Raw genomic sequence first — 16,774 nt, 5'->3', positions numbered from 1 at the left:
TCCTTGGAACCAAGCCAGATGGGAGGCCAGGAAAGCACATGTGGACTGATTGCTAGGAAGGAGGTATCATGTGAGAGGGCAAATTTGTATTCCAGACTGATAGACTGGTCTAAGACTTGCTTGATGCTGATTATGTGACATCTTCCCTGTTTTTTGGATCCAGAGATGAAATCAAACAGTGGTTCTTAAAGCATGGTCCAAAGACCCTTGTGGGTTATATGACCCTTTCAGGGGTCTGTGAGGTATAATTTCACAGTAGTACCATGATGTTACTCATTTTTTTCATGGTGTAGATGTTTGCACTGTTAGAAGAATATCAAGGATGGCTGCAGATGCTGGCACATTTGTACCTGTCTGTATTAGTATGTTTTATATTCTTCACTCTCATGTTTGTCAACCCCCCAAAAAACCATTGGTGAAGCAATAGAAATTAATGAATTGATTAAATCTCAGCCTTTGTGCACATTTAAAAACAATTCTGTATGACAAAATGGAACTACTAATGAAGCACTTCTGCAGAGGGAAGTGTGTGTGACCCTTGTCACCTGACCAGCCACTTGTGCCATTGTGCAAGATGCCAGCTGAGCATCTTGCTTTGTCATACAACTCCATGTGTACTTGAGAGGGTATCTGCAGGGCAAACTGTGGTCATCTAGACTTGGGTGTTTGCCAGATTTCTTAATAATAAGTGAATCTAACCATTCAAGGAAAACAATTGACAATATTTGTTAATAATAAGCTGGATGGTTGAGGGAAAATTGGAAATTTAGAAAATGTCTATCTGCCACGATGAAATTGACAGTTTTCTAGGACTTGGAGTTTTTTTTTTTTTTAACGAGACAGTTGGCAATATTATGTTTTTTTTTATGGCATAATTATTTGTGTCAACTTTTGGAAGATCTGCTTAACATAGGAACCCAATATTTTCCACATGAGCAATGCTTGATGTTATATAAAGAAATGTAATGAAAAGTACATTAAAAGTAGAAAATAGACCAGTGATTTTAATGGAGTAGCAGAGCACAAAAGGTTCATTGATACAGTTTCAGATTTCACATTGCAACTGATCTTTTAGAAACTGCCTGTTGCCATTTTAGAATGGTATCAAAAAGAATATCTATAATTATCTAAAAATGCTTTTCAACTATTCCTCCCTTTTCCAGTGACATGTCTGTTTGAGGCTAGATTTTCTTCATGTACTTCAACTGAAACACATGCTCTCTCTCACCCATTGAATGTAGGAGATGAGAGTATTCGAAGTTTATCAGGCCAGACATAAAGAGATAGACCAAAATGTAAAACAATGCCACTCTTCTTAATTTTGGCAAGAAATATAGTTCTTTATGTTAACATATAGTGCATTTATGGGTGTTACTTTTTAAGGAATTAAATATTTTAAATATTTATCAGCTTTAATTCAAAATACAATAAATACCGATAGTTATAACTCAAATAAACACAATCACTTTGGAATCCTTATTTTTAAAAAAATGCAGACATCATCCCAAACTGAAATGTTTAAAAACTGCAAATGTAGAATACTGTAGTATTTTCATACTGGAAGTTTTTGAGCTGTCAAGAGAATTCAAAAAGGATTTCCAAGTTAGGAATCATGACTGTTTCATTATGTATTATTAGATATGTGAATGATGGTTATTCAAATATTTCTCTTTAACATGAAAAAGTCTTAGAGCTCAAACATATTTATATCACACATTAAACTCTCATTCTTAAAAACTGATATCAAAACAGAAAACTACTGAAAATTATATTCAACTTTAATTCATCAGAGATAAATCTTGGCCACAACTATAGTGTCTCATTTGTAGAAAAATGTTTGGAAATAGCCACTGGAAACTTCTTTCTTATCTTGCAATTTAAAGGAAATTACAGTATTAAAGTAAATAATAAACTAGTAGACATTTTTAGCAAAATAAAAAAATAGTTCTTTATGTTAACTATTTGCTATTTTTGGTGCTGTAGTAGCTAGTTGCATCTCAGTATGCATTTTAATATATATCGTTCCACATATATACTATATATGTGTATGTAGTACATATTTCAATTTATTTTTATAAGTTATGTTTTCCCTTATATAAGAGGTTTATATCATTAATTAAATAGGAAAAAGTCAATTTTTTCATTAGACATTATGAATGAGATTAAACATATCATCTAAATAAACATTTTGCACATTTTATATTATGAGTAAAAACAAAATACCTTTTGCCTATATTTACATTTGTGCACACTTTCAGGAACAAGCAAGCAATTAAATATATTCCTAAGAGCATTTGAGAAATTATGTATTTTGGTGAAGGGACTCTGTATTAGTGTCTTAGGGCTGCTGTAACAAAGTACCACAAACCAGGTGTTTTATAACAATCAATTGTTTCTCTCATAGTTCTCAGGGCTAGAAGTCTAGAACCAAGACATCAGCAGGGCTGTTCTCTCTTCTGTGTTAAATAAGGCTCTTGTCGATTCCAGATTCTGACCATTTATGACAATCGTTGACATGTAGTGGAATCTCTCCTATCTTTGTGTGGCTTTCTTCCTTGTGTGCTCTCCTCATGAGGACATCAGTGGGCTGGGGATGTAGCTCTTGATAACCAATCCCTAGCACCAAAAAACCAAACCATAACAAAACAAAATTACCAAGCCCCTCAAGAGGACACCAGTGATTGGATTTAGGGGTCATCTTAAATCCAGGATGATTTCATCCAGAGATTTTTTTTTTTAAACTAATTACATCTGTTTCCAAAAGCCCTATTTCCTACTAAGGTTACGTTCTGAGGTTCTAGATGAATGTGAATTTGAAGGGACATTGTTCAACTAATACAGATACCCGATTGAAAATGACTGTAGTGTATAGAAGTAATTTGATGAGGTTGGGTTCATTGTTGGACAGAATCCTTTGCTCCTGGTTAGCAACTTGACTTTGGCAGATTATCTACACTTTCAATCTTTAGCTTCATGTGTAAAGTTTGGTCCCAGATCACCATTGAGTTATCCTGGGTTGCCTAGAGGAGATTATGTATAAACACACCTTCTTTGCACAGTGCTTGCTACAGAGGTCATTCATCCAGTAATTATTAACAGTAATTTTCAATTGTTGCTAGGGCAGGAGATAATAATAATCGTAGTATGTATCATCAATGTACTGTTAGTGGCAGTTATATTGGAGATAATCAGAATAATAGCAGACTAATGCTAGTGTGGATTTCAAAGACCATTAGTACTTGATAATGGATGATTTTACTGTGAGTACGTGGGTGAGACAGACAGGAGAGGGGGAAGGAGAACCTCCTTGAGCAGCCTGGGTGGAGACAGACGTCATCAGAAGATTCATCTACAGAGCCATCGAACGGGTTCAGCTCCTGTTCAACACACTCCTGTTCAAATCTCTCTAGCGCTTATGTGTTCCTGTGTTCTGGGCCTGTATCTTGGTTGCATTTGGAGTGGTACTGGAGACTTTTAAGCCTAATGCAGAGAAAGACTCTAAAGCCCACTGAACCTGCCTTCCTGCAGTAGTCAGGTCTTTGGGAGGTGATTTTAGATAACCCCACTTCCTACTCAGAGCTCTGCTCTTGCCCACTCCAGCATCTATTCTGCAGACAGCACTGGCTCCATCCACCGTGACTGACTGAGAAGTTTGCTGATCATCATTTCCTCCACTCCCTCCGTCCTTCACCTCCAACGTGTTGGCATCTTTACCGATCTAGTCTTCTTTCCTTTGATATTTATTTATGTATTTATTATCTTGGTTACCAGGGATGGAACTCAGGGGTACTCGACCACTGAGCTACATCCCCTGCCCTGTTTTGTATTTTATTTAGAGACACCACACCGTTTTACTGAGTTACTTAGTGCCTCCCTTTTACTTAAGGCTGGCTTTGAACTCACCATCCTCCTGCCTCAGCCTCCCGAGTCTCTGGGATTACGCTTATGTGCCACTGCACCCAGTCTTTCATTCTATTTTTGATGAGGAATTACTTCAATCCCCTCTCAGACTCTTAATGAGTACTCTTGACCTAAGTAATGATTATGGCCCCTGATTACCACCAGCACCCCTCTTTGCCGTTAGTCTCTCCATAGAATCTTTCCTCCCTGTCTGTGTGTACCCAGGCTCCCTCCCTGTTCTTAAAATCAATTGGCACTTCACCTCCTTAGCCAGACTACTAAACTTCATGAAAAAGTAATGACTTAGTCCTGGCTTCTTGTGACCAGAGGTTAATTTTTATAAAATTATTGAACATACAATACAAAATTCCCAGACAATAAGTTCCTGATCATTCCCTCTGCTGGGGGAGATAAGCTGTGGTGTTACCTCCAGCTGTAGGGACGTCCTGGACAGAAGGGAGCACTTGTAGCCACTGGCAGACCTTGGTTCTTGTTCCTTGTGTGGGAAGTTGGCTGATTCAGAATATTCTGTGATGAGTGCAGCAAAGTGCTTTTAAAAGAGTTGGGAATTTACATAGCTATTCAGTTGGAAAAATTATAAAGTCAGTTAATGCCCTGAGGATAGCATAAACAAAGATGTTTTTGTTTTTTAACCTCTGAATAAGTTGCTGAGAGTTTTCTGAATAATAAATGAGTAGGAAATTTTCCAGCCAGCCTCTCTAGTGTAGTTGGTTGAAAAGCTGCAGATAAGTCCTTAGTGAATATTAGAACTGTGTGGGTCCAGAGGAGACTGTGAGAGGCAGTTTCTTATAACCCACTTAATTTGTCCCAGAAACTGGAATGCCAAATCAGCACCTACCAACCTGCCAAGCACACACCATGCAGGAAAACAGATCAGATGGTTAAATAGAGCAGTTTATAATGGGACAACATTTGGGTATTTGTTTTTAAAGTCACACACACACACACACAAACACACACACAGAAGAAGAAGAAATCTATGTAGCTTATTTCAGAATAGCTCAAATGTTTTTCTAGTCTATAGACTGAGGAACTCTATCCTGTAGGACTTCTCTAGTATAAAAAAGCATAAAATATGGATTTTGCCCTTGGAGAGGGTAATAGTTAAAATGAGGCTATATTTAAATCCCCCTTCTAAGCAAATTCCCACCTTTCTTGGCCCCATAAATAAAGCCAGTGTGACATGGCTGAATATTGGAAATCTTTTAATTTTTCATGAGGTTTAAAAAATATCCTATGTTTTATCACCAGTACCACTAACAGTTAAACTTTGTATCCCTTCAGTCAACTAGAAGAGAAGGCAGTTGTTTGTATCGTCCTTAACTGTGTTTTGCCCCCCAACTCTTTGGAAATTGCACAGGCTATTAATTTTACACACCAGTTATTTTTTTTTATTTAATAAACCAAATATGGAGAATTTGTGTATTGACTTTGCCTCTACAGTTGAACTACGTATGCACTATACAGTAACATCACAATAGAGAGACATTTCTCAGTGGGTTTAGCCTGCATGCAACTCTGATTGCCTTTAATTAGGGGAAAATCAAAAGCTCAGAGAATAACAGATTTGAAGTCAGTTAAAATCAGAGTAATCAACTTAGAAAAAAATCATCTCATATATCTTAATTTTTAACCATAGGGTAGTAGTTTAAGTATTGAATAACTTTTTCTGTCTCTTCATATTTCTCAAATTAGAGTACTAACATTGATAGAGTTGGCATGAGAGAACTGTCAGATCTCTGGCAAGTGAGAAGCTCCTCCCAGCTTCATAAAAGCCTAGGGGAAGAAAAAACTGAGAAAGCCACAGTTCTGCCTGAGAGTTATATTTGGATGGTCCTAATACAAGGGCTCTCTGATTGAGCATGGTCTCACAGTCAGGTAAGGGGAGGAAACCAGCTAGCCTTTTGGCTTCACTAGGAACAAGGAGATGATAATTTGGCACACTGCAACAAAGTGCTGGCAGTTTAAATTTTTTTTTCTCCCCAACCAGGCTTGTCTTTAAAAATAGGAAAATAGTGGGGCATGGTGGCACATGCCGGTAAACCAGGTGACTCAGGAGATGGAGACAGGTGGATTGCCAAGGTCAGCCTGGGCAACTTAGTAAGACCTGTCTCAAAATAAAAAAAAAAAAAATAACAAGGGCTGGAGATGCAGCTTAGTAGAAAAGCACCTCTGGATTCAATCTCCAGTACTAAAAAAAAAATTTTTTTAACTTAACAAAAAGGAAAACAGGCAGGCGCAACAGCGTGCACCTGTTGTTCCAGCTATTGGAGAGCCCCACCAAGACAGGAGGAGCTCTTAAGCCCAGGGATTCAAGATCAGCCTGGGAAGCATATTGAGACCTATGTCTTAAAAAAAGAAAAAAAGAAAAAAAACGGGAAAACTTCAGGAGTATTATGAACCAAAAATAAAACATAGAATTTATTCTTCCCATGATTGGCTTTCATGAACTTTGAGAAATTAGAGGTGATTGCTTTCAGGATTTTTAAGCCTGTCTCATATGGAACTAAGGAAGAGGACAAACACATGTGAACAGACAACCTTTTTTCTTGGAGTGAAGACAGCCCTGGTTTTCATGATAGGACTATCCCAGAACAGTTGGGAGAAAAATGAAATACATGGAGTGCATGTTTGCCTGTATGAGCTTCAAGATGGTCAGAATTTTTAAAAAAATCTGCTCATTTCTATTCCACTAGAAAAATGGGATCCATTAGGACCAGGCTCTGGGATGTCACAGTGTGTATCAGCCACCAGAGTATGATGAGTATTCGTGACAAGGGAATTACTAATGTTTCCTATGATCATGAAGCAACGTGTGCAGTTAATTACTGTTGTCTGCGGCTGCTCTCACATCTTGAAACTCTCCATGACCCAACTGCAGAAATCCTGTTTGCCTGCTTCCCACCACCTCCTCCAAAGAATGAAAAGTAGCAAGTTGCAAGGCTGGGCTTGTTGGATGAATGTGATTGTTTTTGTGGAACCAGAGGTTGTGGAGGCTGTTGGCTTGTCATTAGATTTGTGAAATGACTTCATGGTCAGCATCTCCAGATGAGTTGCATGTGGAGGTGTGGATGTGTGCTAGATGAAAACCTGTCTGAATGTACTTCCTCTCTCTTTGTGTGTCCTGGATCATACAGTAGGTGAGGCCATCTTCCTGATTTCGTGCATGGGGCCAGAATCCCGTGGCCCTTGCCTGTCCAAGCCCAAGTCTTCTTGTAACTCTGTGGCCTAAGGCTTCTTCTTTTTCTTCCTTTTTTTTTTGTTTTGGTATTTTCCCCTGATATAAATAGCTAATTATCTAATACTCTATAATAAATATAATTTTCACCATTAATGTGTTCTCATTTCTTCACTTCCTAGAGCATTAAAAAGCAAACATCTTTCTTCTTTATAGTACACTTCTTTGTATTAAAGTGACTTCCCTTCTCTAGAGGATCTCCCTCACTCCCCTACTCTCCCTCTAGAACACACCAACAACTTGGCTAATCAAGATAGATTAGCATTAACTTTTTCATAGATCATGATAGGAAGTGATATCAATATAGGAATTGTCATGGATATTGTTTTTTAAGAATGACTATTTGAATATAATAGTTATTAGATTTTCTTTTAATTACAGCCAAAATAAACAAACCACAAAAGGCCTGAAAATAACTTGATTCTCTGGAGAAAGAAACACACTTCCTGGATAGTAATACTTTCTATCATTTAGACTTGATTGCCTGGTGGTGTCACCCAAACTAATTAATAATGACATATTAGTTAACATGTTGCCATCAGCAGGTGGCTATTGGAACAGGGGTGAAAACAGCATGTGCTAAAACAAATTGTACCTTAGAGAAAATGTGCAGTTGTTCTTTAACAGTCTTCATGATGGCCGGGCACAGTGGTGCATGCCTATCAACCCAGCAGCTTGAGAAGCTGAGGTAGGAGGATCACAAGTTTGAGGCCAGCCTTGGCAACTTAGTCAGACCTTCTAAGCAACTTAGCGAAACCCTGTTCCAAAGTACAATAAGTAAATTAAAAGATCTGAGGATGTAGCTCAGTGGTAACACAACCCTGGATTCAATCCCTAGTATTACAAAAAGTCTTCAGGATATTTGCAATATGATTAAAAAAAACATTTTTTAAGTTGTAAATGGACACAATAACTCCATTTATTTATTTATTCATTTATTTTTATGTGGTCCTAAGGGTCAAATCAAGGGTCTCAAACCTTCGAGGCTCTACCTTCGAGCTCTACTGAGCTATAGCCCCAGCTCTGCAGTATGATTTTTTAAAAAAATATTTTTAGTTGTAGATGGACGCTTATACCTTTTTTTTTCTTAATGTGGTGCCAAGACTCTAACGCAGTGCCTCACATGTTCTAGGCAAGTGCTCTACCACTGAGCTACATCCCCAGCCCACATCTGATTTATATTTACTTATTTTTGACATTGGTTAAGCCTCAAGAGATAAAAAATTGTTGTGATATTGGAGAGATAGAGACTAGGAGGGAAAAAGAAAAAAAAATGATTCCACCTTTTCCAATTTAAAAAAATGTTTCACTGAAGCAGCCTCAAAATCCTGGGAAAAATTCAGGCATCCTTTTTCTCTCTTTGTATTCTCCTTTTCTTTCTGTTCTTTGTCCATCCTGGATCTGTCAAGAGATTCTCAGCACATGGTGTGGCTATGACAGATGGGCAGTAAATAATCTGCTGCTGTCTTTCAGTTTCAGGGGATCATTGTGACAGTGAAGGGGTTAAAATGTCAACACCTATCAGAGCTTGCAGATAATTAGTGTAATATAAACCCGAGAACCTTGATGCTGATGACCACACAGCAAATGAATTCTACTAGCTTCCTGCTTTGTCAGAAATCCTTATTAATTTCTTTCTGACTTGTGTTACAGCTATGCTTTTTAAATGCCTGTGTGAAAAAATTATTGTTTATGCATATAAATGATTAAAGATGATTGTGAATCTTCCTTATCATAGACGATGCATTTTGAATTAGCACTTGCAGATACAAGTTGAATAGATAAGTACCCTTTGGCACTTGAACATGAGATGGGTAGCCTTTACGCTCAGGGAGGGTGTTGACTGTTGACTTTATTATTAAGGATGCAACGTGTAGTATTGAGTGATGTAGGAATGCAAACAATTACAAAGTAAATTTTAATCATACACTCTTTTTTATATAAAAAAAGAAGTAGACTTTTAAAAATAAAACAGATTTAGGCTGGGGTTGTGGCTTAGAGGTGGAGCACTCACCTAGAGCATGCAAGGCCCTGGGTTCGAACCTCAGCACCATATAAAAATAAATAAATAAAACAAAGGTGTATAAAAAAACAGATTTGAAAAGAATAAAATCCATTCTTCATTTATTATCTTGAAAGAAAAACTTGCTACATAAAAAATCAGAGATTCTCAAAGCTTTTTTTTTTTTTCCCAAAGTCCACCTGGTAACCCAAGAGGAACAAATATGGCTTAAAAACAGGAGCAGGAATCCCTGATGGACTAGGGGAAGAAGGGGTAAAGGAGAACTTCAGTAACCCAGATGTGTTCAAATCCGCAGGTCCCCATGGCTGGCATCCTAGAGTACTTAATGAATTGGCCGAAGTCGTCACAGAACCGCTAGATATCATTTTTGAGAACTCGTGGAGGACTGATGAGGTGCCTGAAGACTGGAAAAGGGCATATTTAGAATCTTCTTTCAAAAAGGGAAATGGATGGTGACCCTGGATATACTCATCAGCTTAACTTTTTGCTTGGAAAAATTCTGGAATAATCAACTTAGGAAACTGGGTAACTGACTTTTAAGAGCCAGAAATAAGGTAGTGAAATATCACAGATCAATTACTGAGTTCATTTTTTAAAAGAACACACCAGCATGAGACACAGTCTTATGCACACACTGGGATTTTCCCCTCCATTCTGTCAATTCTTCATAAAAATAGATGGTGTTAGTTAAGGCATTTGGGTAAAAATTATTTTAAGTGTAATACAAAAAGTAGGTTTCTAATCATAATCTTTAATTATATCACTTCTAACTTTAATCTTAAACAATAGGCTTAATTTGATATGTTAACATACACCTTCTTTCACTTCTTGTAGGACCCTCTTTTCACTAAGTTGTGATATTTCATAATTCTATATAGAATATATTGGTGAAGGAATTCTTATTTTAAGGTGCTTTATAGTTACTTAATAAGTACAGACGTAAAGCAAGTGAATTAAGGAACATAACCAAGGGAAGACAATTTCTTATGACTTCTCTTTTTAAATCTGTTCTGGCTGAGGTTAGATATTCAGATTAAAAAGAGTGTCATGCTCTGACATATATCGAGCAAGTGCCAATTGTTTTGCTTCGGGGACCCCTGAATTGCAGTGTCTTGGCCCACCTCCCTTCATGGGCCTGTGGGTCTGGGGACAGAGACAAGGCAGTGGGCACGAACAGCCCTGCAGGAGAGGAGGTTGAGGATCAGGGAAGAAATTAAGGTGAAGCTGGAGTTTTTATGATTCCTATTTTTTTTTCTTTGGGTGTTGGTAGTTTTATTTTCTACTTAGAAAATGCAAGCTTGTTGATGGGACCAAAACTTATTCAAAAGGAGGCTGTGGAAGAAGATAGAGTAGTGGCTGGGAACTGTCAAGATCCCCTAAGCAGTACCGTGTTCTTGCACTGTGTGGAAGTATACAAGAGAGATAAGTTTACATCAACATAGGACAAGAATAGGAAACTCTTGGAGGAAAAGAGATTTAATGTTCATCTCCTGGAGCATACTGATCCCCAGGAATAGATAGATAATTAAGAAGAGATTAGGTCTCCAAGGACACTCCTAACACAATACTATTTTTTAAAAAAAATATAAGGTCTAAATAGTTCAGCTACTTTTAGAGATTAATTTAGACACTAAGTAAAGGATGTCTCACTCTTAAGTACAAATAAAAGGATATTCTAAAAGTGTGTGTAGGTTGTCCTTTAAACTACACCTAGCTGTGGTTTTGTAAGGATTATATACCAGTCAGCCTTTCATCAATTTTTGAAGTAGAGTCTTTAAAATTTTCAAGCTGGGTTTAATTAAGGGGTGGGGAGTCTATATTGATTATTGATATAATTTATTGTGATAGTAAATGGCTTCCTGTTTCAGACCTCATTTCCAGGTGCAGCATCTGTGGCAGATTTATTTCACAGATGTGCATTTGCATGTAGCTCTTGGACTGTGGCTGCACAGGACTTGATTTCTGAAACGTCTATTATTTTCACTGTGGGCATTATGAAGCAGTCCCCTACAACCACCCAAGTCAAAAAAGGCTCTTGGTCATTTCAAGTTTGATTTTTTTTTTATTTGAGTAATGACTGACTTCAATTATTTTGCCAAAGTTAAATCCTTTCTCTGAGTCTGCTGTTGAAATTTGAAAATATTTAATACTCTACCTAAATTAAGAGTCACAGTTTAGAACCATGAAATAGCCAAGAGATTTTAAAGACTTCTTAGTTAAAGCTATAGGAAGAAAATTTTTAAATAATAAGAGAAATATTGAGGGACGCCTTCTTTGCATTAAATAATATGAGGTCTAATATAAGAGAAAGGAATTATTCTTACCAAAAATAGTATCTGGAGATGATTATTCTTAAGATGAATTCTTCATGTTTTTTATTCAGTTTATTTAAACACTAACGATCATTTTGAGTTTTGAGTGTAAAGGAAGTAGCAATTCACTAAGGAGAAAATATATTATCAAGACTAAAGGGCAATCTTGATTTATATTTTCTATAACACCAAGAGAGATTTAAGTACAGACTGTTTTTATCACATTGAGGAATTTGGAGGATTGTAACACATTGTTTTTTTTCGGTTCATCTTAAAATTTGAGGGGTATGAAAGATTTTATTCACATAAAAGATTTCTTGGCATAGGGATACATACCTTTAAGGGCTCTTTCCTCACCAGAGGGAGAGCTGAGCCAACAATCTTGGGAAAAACTGGATGTGTAGCAACAAAAGTAGTTTCTCCGTTCAGAGAACTCAGGCATTTTCTCGGTCCAGAGAAATCTCCTGCATGTTGCTGCTATGACGTGAACACAGGAGGCATTGAGTTTTCACTTTGGAGTTACTCAGATCTCAGTTCAGATTCTAGAGTTTACCTAATGGTGTTTTCCCATGATGAACCTGTTAAGAGCATAAGCTGTAGTGTAGCTTGGGAAAGGATCTTGAGTGGTGAGGACATTACTAAAGCTTCTTTTCCCTTGTTCATAAAATGGGAGAAATAAATACAGTGCCTCCTACAGTTCTTAAGAGGCTCAAGACCTCTACGACTTATACCCACTTGTAGCTCTTGGTCCAGGATTGGCATGAAATAGGTGCCGACTCCTGACTCCCTTTCCTTCCTGACTTTCTGTAATTTCCTCTTCTGTGGAACAGATTACTTTAAAACTGAGTAGAGAACTCAAGTGTAAATTGACATGCTCATCTGCTGCTGTAGCCCACAGCATAAAGATCTCTTTTGCTTTCTTTTTTGGAGACATGAAAAAAAGACTACTGTGTTTGCTCATGGTAGGAGTTCAGTAAATGTTTAGTGATTGAATGAAAAGAATATGATGTTTAAAAAACAATCCTCAGATTCACCAAGGCCAGCACTTTCAATTCTGGGGAAATAATCACATAGACACGTGAAGGGCTTTCATTACCTCGATGTTTCTTGTAGCATCTTCAGGTTTAAAAATTTGGAGTGTAAATAAATGAGTGGCAGATGTGCAGTTTCCAGTTTCCTCTGATTTTATGACTGGGGTTTATAAAGGAGGAGTGCAAATGGGCATCACCCCCAAAGCTTCTTCTGGGATGCACCCAGCCAAGAGATAAGGCTGATAATGGTGGATCAGCAAACCCTTCTCTATGGGAAGAGAAACCAGCTCAACCAGGGACTGGGAACTACCTGTCTGAGGACTGAGATCGGCATGTCTGAATTTTTCTATTACAAGGCTGAGTGCTGTAAATGGATCCCTGAATAAGAGACTGAAGAAGAACAAAAAGAGATTTAAGATAATAAAGTTCTTAGACAAAATATTTGACTTAAATAATCCCTTACATGTAATAATGAGGTATCAAAATATGTCCAGGGAGCTGGAAGATTTCAAAATTTCAAAGTAAATAAGTGATAAAGAATAGAATATTTTACCCAGGGACATGTGAGAAATGAGTGTGAACCTAATCCTAAATGACCAATTCTCAATTGCAACCAAGTGCCAGGTATCAGAAAATTCTTAAATAAGATTAACTGATGATAACTTAGAAAAAAAAACTGCATAGGTTCACACATAGATGCTTTACTAAATAAAAAAAAATTCAGAGCAAATCAAATTAAGCTTATTTTAGAATTTTCAAATTTTATTCTGATCTTTCCCAATATCCCCACATCAGACATTTACACTATTCGATTCTTTGATTTAAAACTCCTTTGCAGCTTTACCTTATTAATCTCTAATAAAATAAAATCAAATAATTTTCTAGTCCATGATTAGAAATATTTCTATATCACTCTTTTGGATGTTTCCATAAAAGGCAAAAGGGGAAAAGATGTAGTTTAGAAAAATGAACAGCCCTACTTTCTTTTTTTACTTATTGAATGAAAGTAAAACAGGAAAGTGATGTTTAAATAGTTTAAATTCTAGAGATGTTTTATTTTTCATTATTTTTGTTACAAGATACCTTTTTAGAGGAAAACAAGTAGTTAAAATCTCCACATTGAGAACTGGTGGTTGGTTTTTGTTTTATAGTTCTGCCCCCAGAATTTGTTCCACTGTACCAAAAGGAAATAAGGCAAATTTTAAACATTAATATGGGAAATGTTTTCTATAGATTATATTCAGTATCCTGCCCTTTTTTAGATGAATTTTCCTTATTATTCTACAAATGAAATGCTGTGTGGACAATCTCAAGGACAAACTGGTATATTGAGGGAGACAAATGTCAGACGTTTTCCTGTTTATCACAGTTGTGGCCCTGTTTCCTAAGCTTAAGAATATTCTGAGATGCAGTTTGGGTTACTAAAGCCATTATTCATTGAAAAGTTCTGGCTATACAGAAGTATCTGCGGGGCCGGAACAATCAACTTGTGTATATCTAAATAGCCAAGCACAGATTTGTTCTAATTGAAAGCTACCATTTGGTTTTGTAAACACACTTTTTTTCTTCCCCTTTTCAGTTACATTTTTTTAAAGGGCTATATGTGAAGACTCCATGAGAAGCCTAATTGGAACGTCGTTATGAACCATGTAATGTAACCCGCACAGCTCTGTCATTTGCAAACATATGTCTACTTTTCAATAAATGTTATGGCTGCACAGCAGTTCTGCCTTGGCCTCTTTTGTGATCATTCTGCATTTTGATGAATGTGATCGTTTTTGCATCATTTAAATTGACAATGTATAAATGTTCATGGTATTACAGTATTATGGTCAGCATGGGAAATCAGAGCTCTAACTGGAAAGAAAGGAAAATGCAAGTCTCCACACACTGCATGCAGAATTCAGATAAGACCATCATACATATTGGGATGCTTTTGTCCTGTTGTGTGTGCTTCCTGTGGCCTTCTCTTGTGTGATTTTCTGCCGTCAGTGGCTCAGACAGTGGGAGGTGGGGTAGTGGGGTATATCGAGTGGTAGGAGGAGCTTGTGTGTGATCATGTGATTCTGCTGTGGCTTCTGCAGCACAGATTCCGCATCAGCTGAACAGATAAGCAGTATCTCAGCAGTGGTTAAAACCAGTCTTGGATTCAGATATCAACATAACTGCATTCTGGTTTGAGAGCCTTGAAAAAATGGAATAATGATTGTACTTGATCAGCATACTAACTAGCCCAAAGACATTTATCTGAAGAAGTTTTCAACAGTGCTTTGGGTTATATATAAATGTCATGATGTGCTGGGTCTTGATGGTTATCAATGACTCTTATTATTCCCACTGAATATGAGAAGAAAAATATATTTAAAGTGAGAAAGATGTAAAAATTTAAATTGTGGAAATGAAAAAAGACCTCAAGATTCACCACATCAGATTCAGAAACTGCACAGTTCAAACACTAAAAAAAATAGGAGTTTGTGACATCTCATATGACACACCAGGTTGGTGGCAGACAAGAAGTTTTCCCAGATCCTTTGCTACTGATTTTTTGTCCAACATAGATCTTAGAAAGTATACCTAAAGGGTTCCATGGCTTCTTTAAAAAAGACCCATCTTTCTAGATTGGACTTAGTTTGAACTTAGATCTGTGGTTTTAAGTCATAGCCTTGACACATTCACAAATCAAACCTCCATGAAACTCTGATTTTCTGCAGGGGCCAGCACCAGGGTACAGAACCCTGATCTTCCCTCTTTCTTCATGTCTTCTTTGATCTCATAGTACATGATATTGGTGAGTCGCACAAAAAATATCTTTTTATTTTTTTTATTTTTAGAAATAGGGAAATGCGGGGTTGTGGTTCAGTGGAGAGCACTCACCTAGCATGTGCAAGGCCCTGGGTTTGATCCTCAGCACCACATAAAAATAAATAAAATAAAGGTACTGTGTCCAACAACAACAACAACAACAATAACAACAAAAACATTTAAAAAAAGAGAAAGGGAAATGCAGCAGTAAAGCTCACAAATAAATGTTGAAGAATAAGATGGTCTTTATCATTAATAAAGTCACTTCACATAAGGCAGCTTTAAAAATGTCTTTCATCTGAATCTGGATAATGAAAACTTCTAGGCCCATTTCTGGGCCATCTGCTGCCCCACTAAAGGTTTTTAATTTAAAAGAGAAGTCTTGAACAATTGCAAGTGAAAAACTTAGCCCCAGCCCTACCAGAGTTACTCTGAGGACAGAATGCATTCATGTAACCATGGACACTTTTTTGGCTAGCTACTCTACTTTAAAATACCTTCGTGTACCAATAACAGGATGTCTGTGGAGTCTCATCTGTTTCTTGGTTGAAAAATAAGCACAGATCATGAACTGTATATATTCATTGTGTATTCTTTGACATCCCTTTTAGCTCAATCAGTGTAACTCCAACTTCATTTTGGAAGTTAATCTACATAAGAGAGTTCACAAAAGTAGACGTTTTGAGTGAAGAATATATACATTTAGTTTTATTTCAGATCTTTGCCTATAAATCAGAAGCCCTGAATCCGGTCTTGGTTTTCCTAGGGAGTAGAGCTGTCTAAGACACTTCCTTTTACACCTTCGGTCACCCATCTGTAAAAGTGCTCAGGGAGCAGGATTGCCAAACACGCCCTGCGGAAGGTCTGAGAAACAGATGGTATCTGAATAACCTCACGTTCTTTAGAAGGAAGTCACTAAATGACTTACTCTGCTTGTTTTTTTGCTGGTTTCCACCAGGCTGTGAGCACATCTGATTGTCCCCACTAGGTGCTTCCTCAGTTACTAGTATGTGTTTGTCACCTTGTAGGTGTTCCATAATATTGTTGAGTGAATGAAGGACCAAGTGAGCTTTCACCCATGCCTAAGGAAACTGAATCCTGAGGTTGTCTGAGCTGGTTCTACCAGGCATTGCCTATTTTGAGGGATGGTGGAGGAATGCTGTGGCTTTATGTCTGTAGGATAGCAATGCCTTCCACCCTCAACTCTGGGAAACAAAAGTTCTTCTTTATTAGAAGTTTACCTTGGGGCATGGTTTTGCTTTTACTTGGGTCTTCTGACATTCTTGTTTTGTATAATTTCTCAAGTAAAATTTTATATATTCAATGAGGTCTCCTTTTGCAGGAATGTATTAAACACTGTGGTTTGCAAGGGCATGTGCTTAGACTAACATGACACACTATTTGAATTAAGGTTTTCTTTCCATCATTTTTTCCTAGTCTGAATTGT

The 16,774-nt window shown here is 37.2% G+C and overlaps 1 protein-coding gene and 1 long non-coding RNA gene across 2 annotated transcripts in view; one reads left to right on the top strand and one right to left on the bottom strand.

Moving 5' to 3' along the window:
• Positions 1-14,248, top strand: part of Samd5 (sterile alpha motif domain containing 5) — a 55,717-nt gene extending 41,469 nt beyond the window's left edge. The window contains exon 2 of the mRNA XM_005321352.5: positions 9,478-14,248. Within this exon, the coding sequence (XP_005321409.1) occupies positions 9,478-9,540 (63 nt within the window). The 3' untranslated portion in view covers positions 9,541-14,248. The remainder of the gene's footprint in view (positions 1-9,477) is intronic.
• Positions 978-4,422, bottom strand: LOC144366006 (uncharacterized). Its single transcript, XR_013424790.1, has 2 exons — positions 4,328-4,422; positions 978-2,616 (listed from the first exon to the last, which is right to left on the bottom strand). It is a non-coding gene; the product is annotated as an uncharacterized LOC144366006 (long non-coding RNA).
• Positions 14,249-16,774: the final 2,526 nt, after the last annotated feature.

This window comes from Ictidomys tridecemlineatus, chromosome 8, assembly GCF_052094955.1.
Source record: "Ictidomys tridecemlineatus isolate mIctTri1 chromosome 8, mIctTri1.hap1, whole genome shotgun sequence".
Taxonomy (NCBI): Eukaryota; Metazoa; Chordata; class Mammalia; order Rodentia; family Sciuridae; genus Ictidomys; species Ictidomys tridecemlineatus.
Note: the sequence above shows the minus strand (reverse complement) of the source record. Positions and strands in the feature narration are given on the sequence as shown.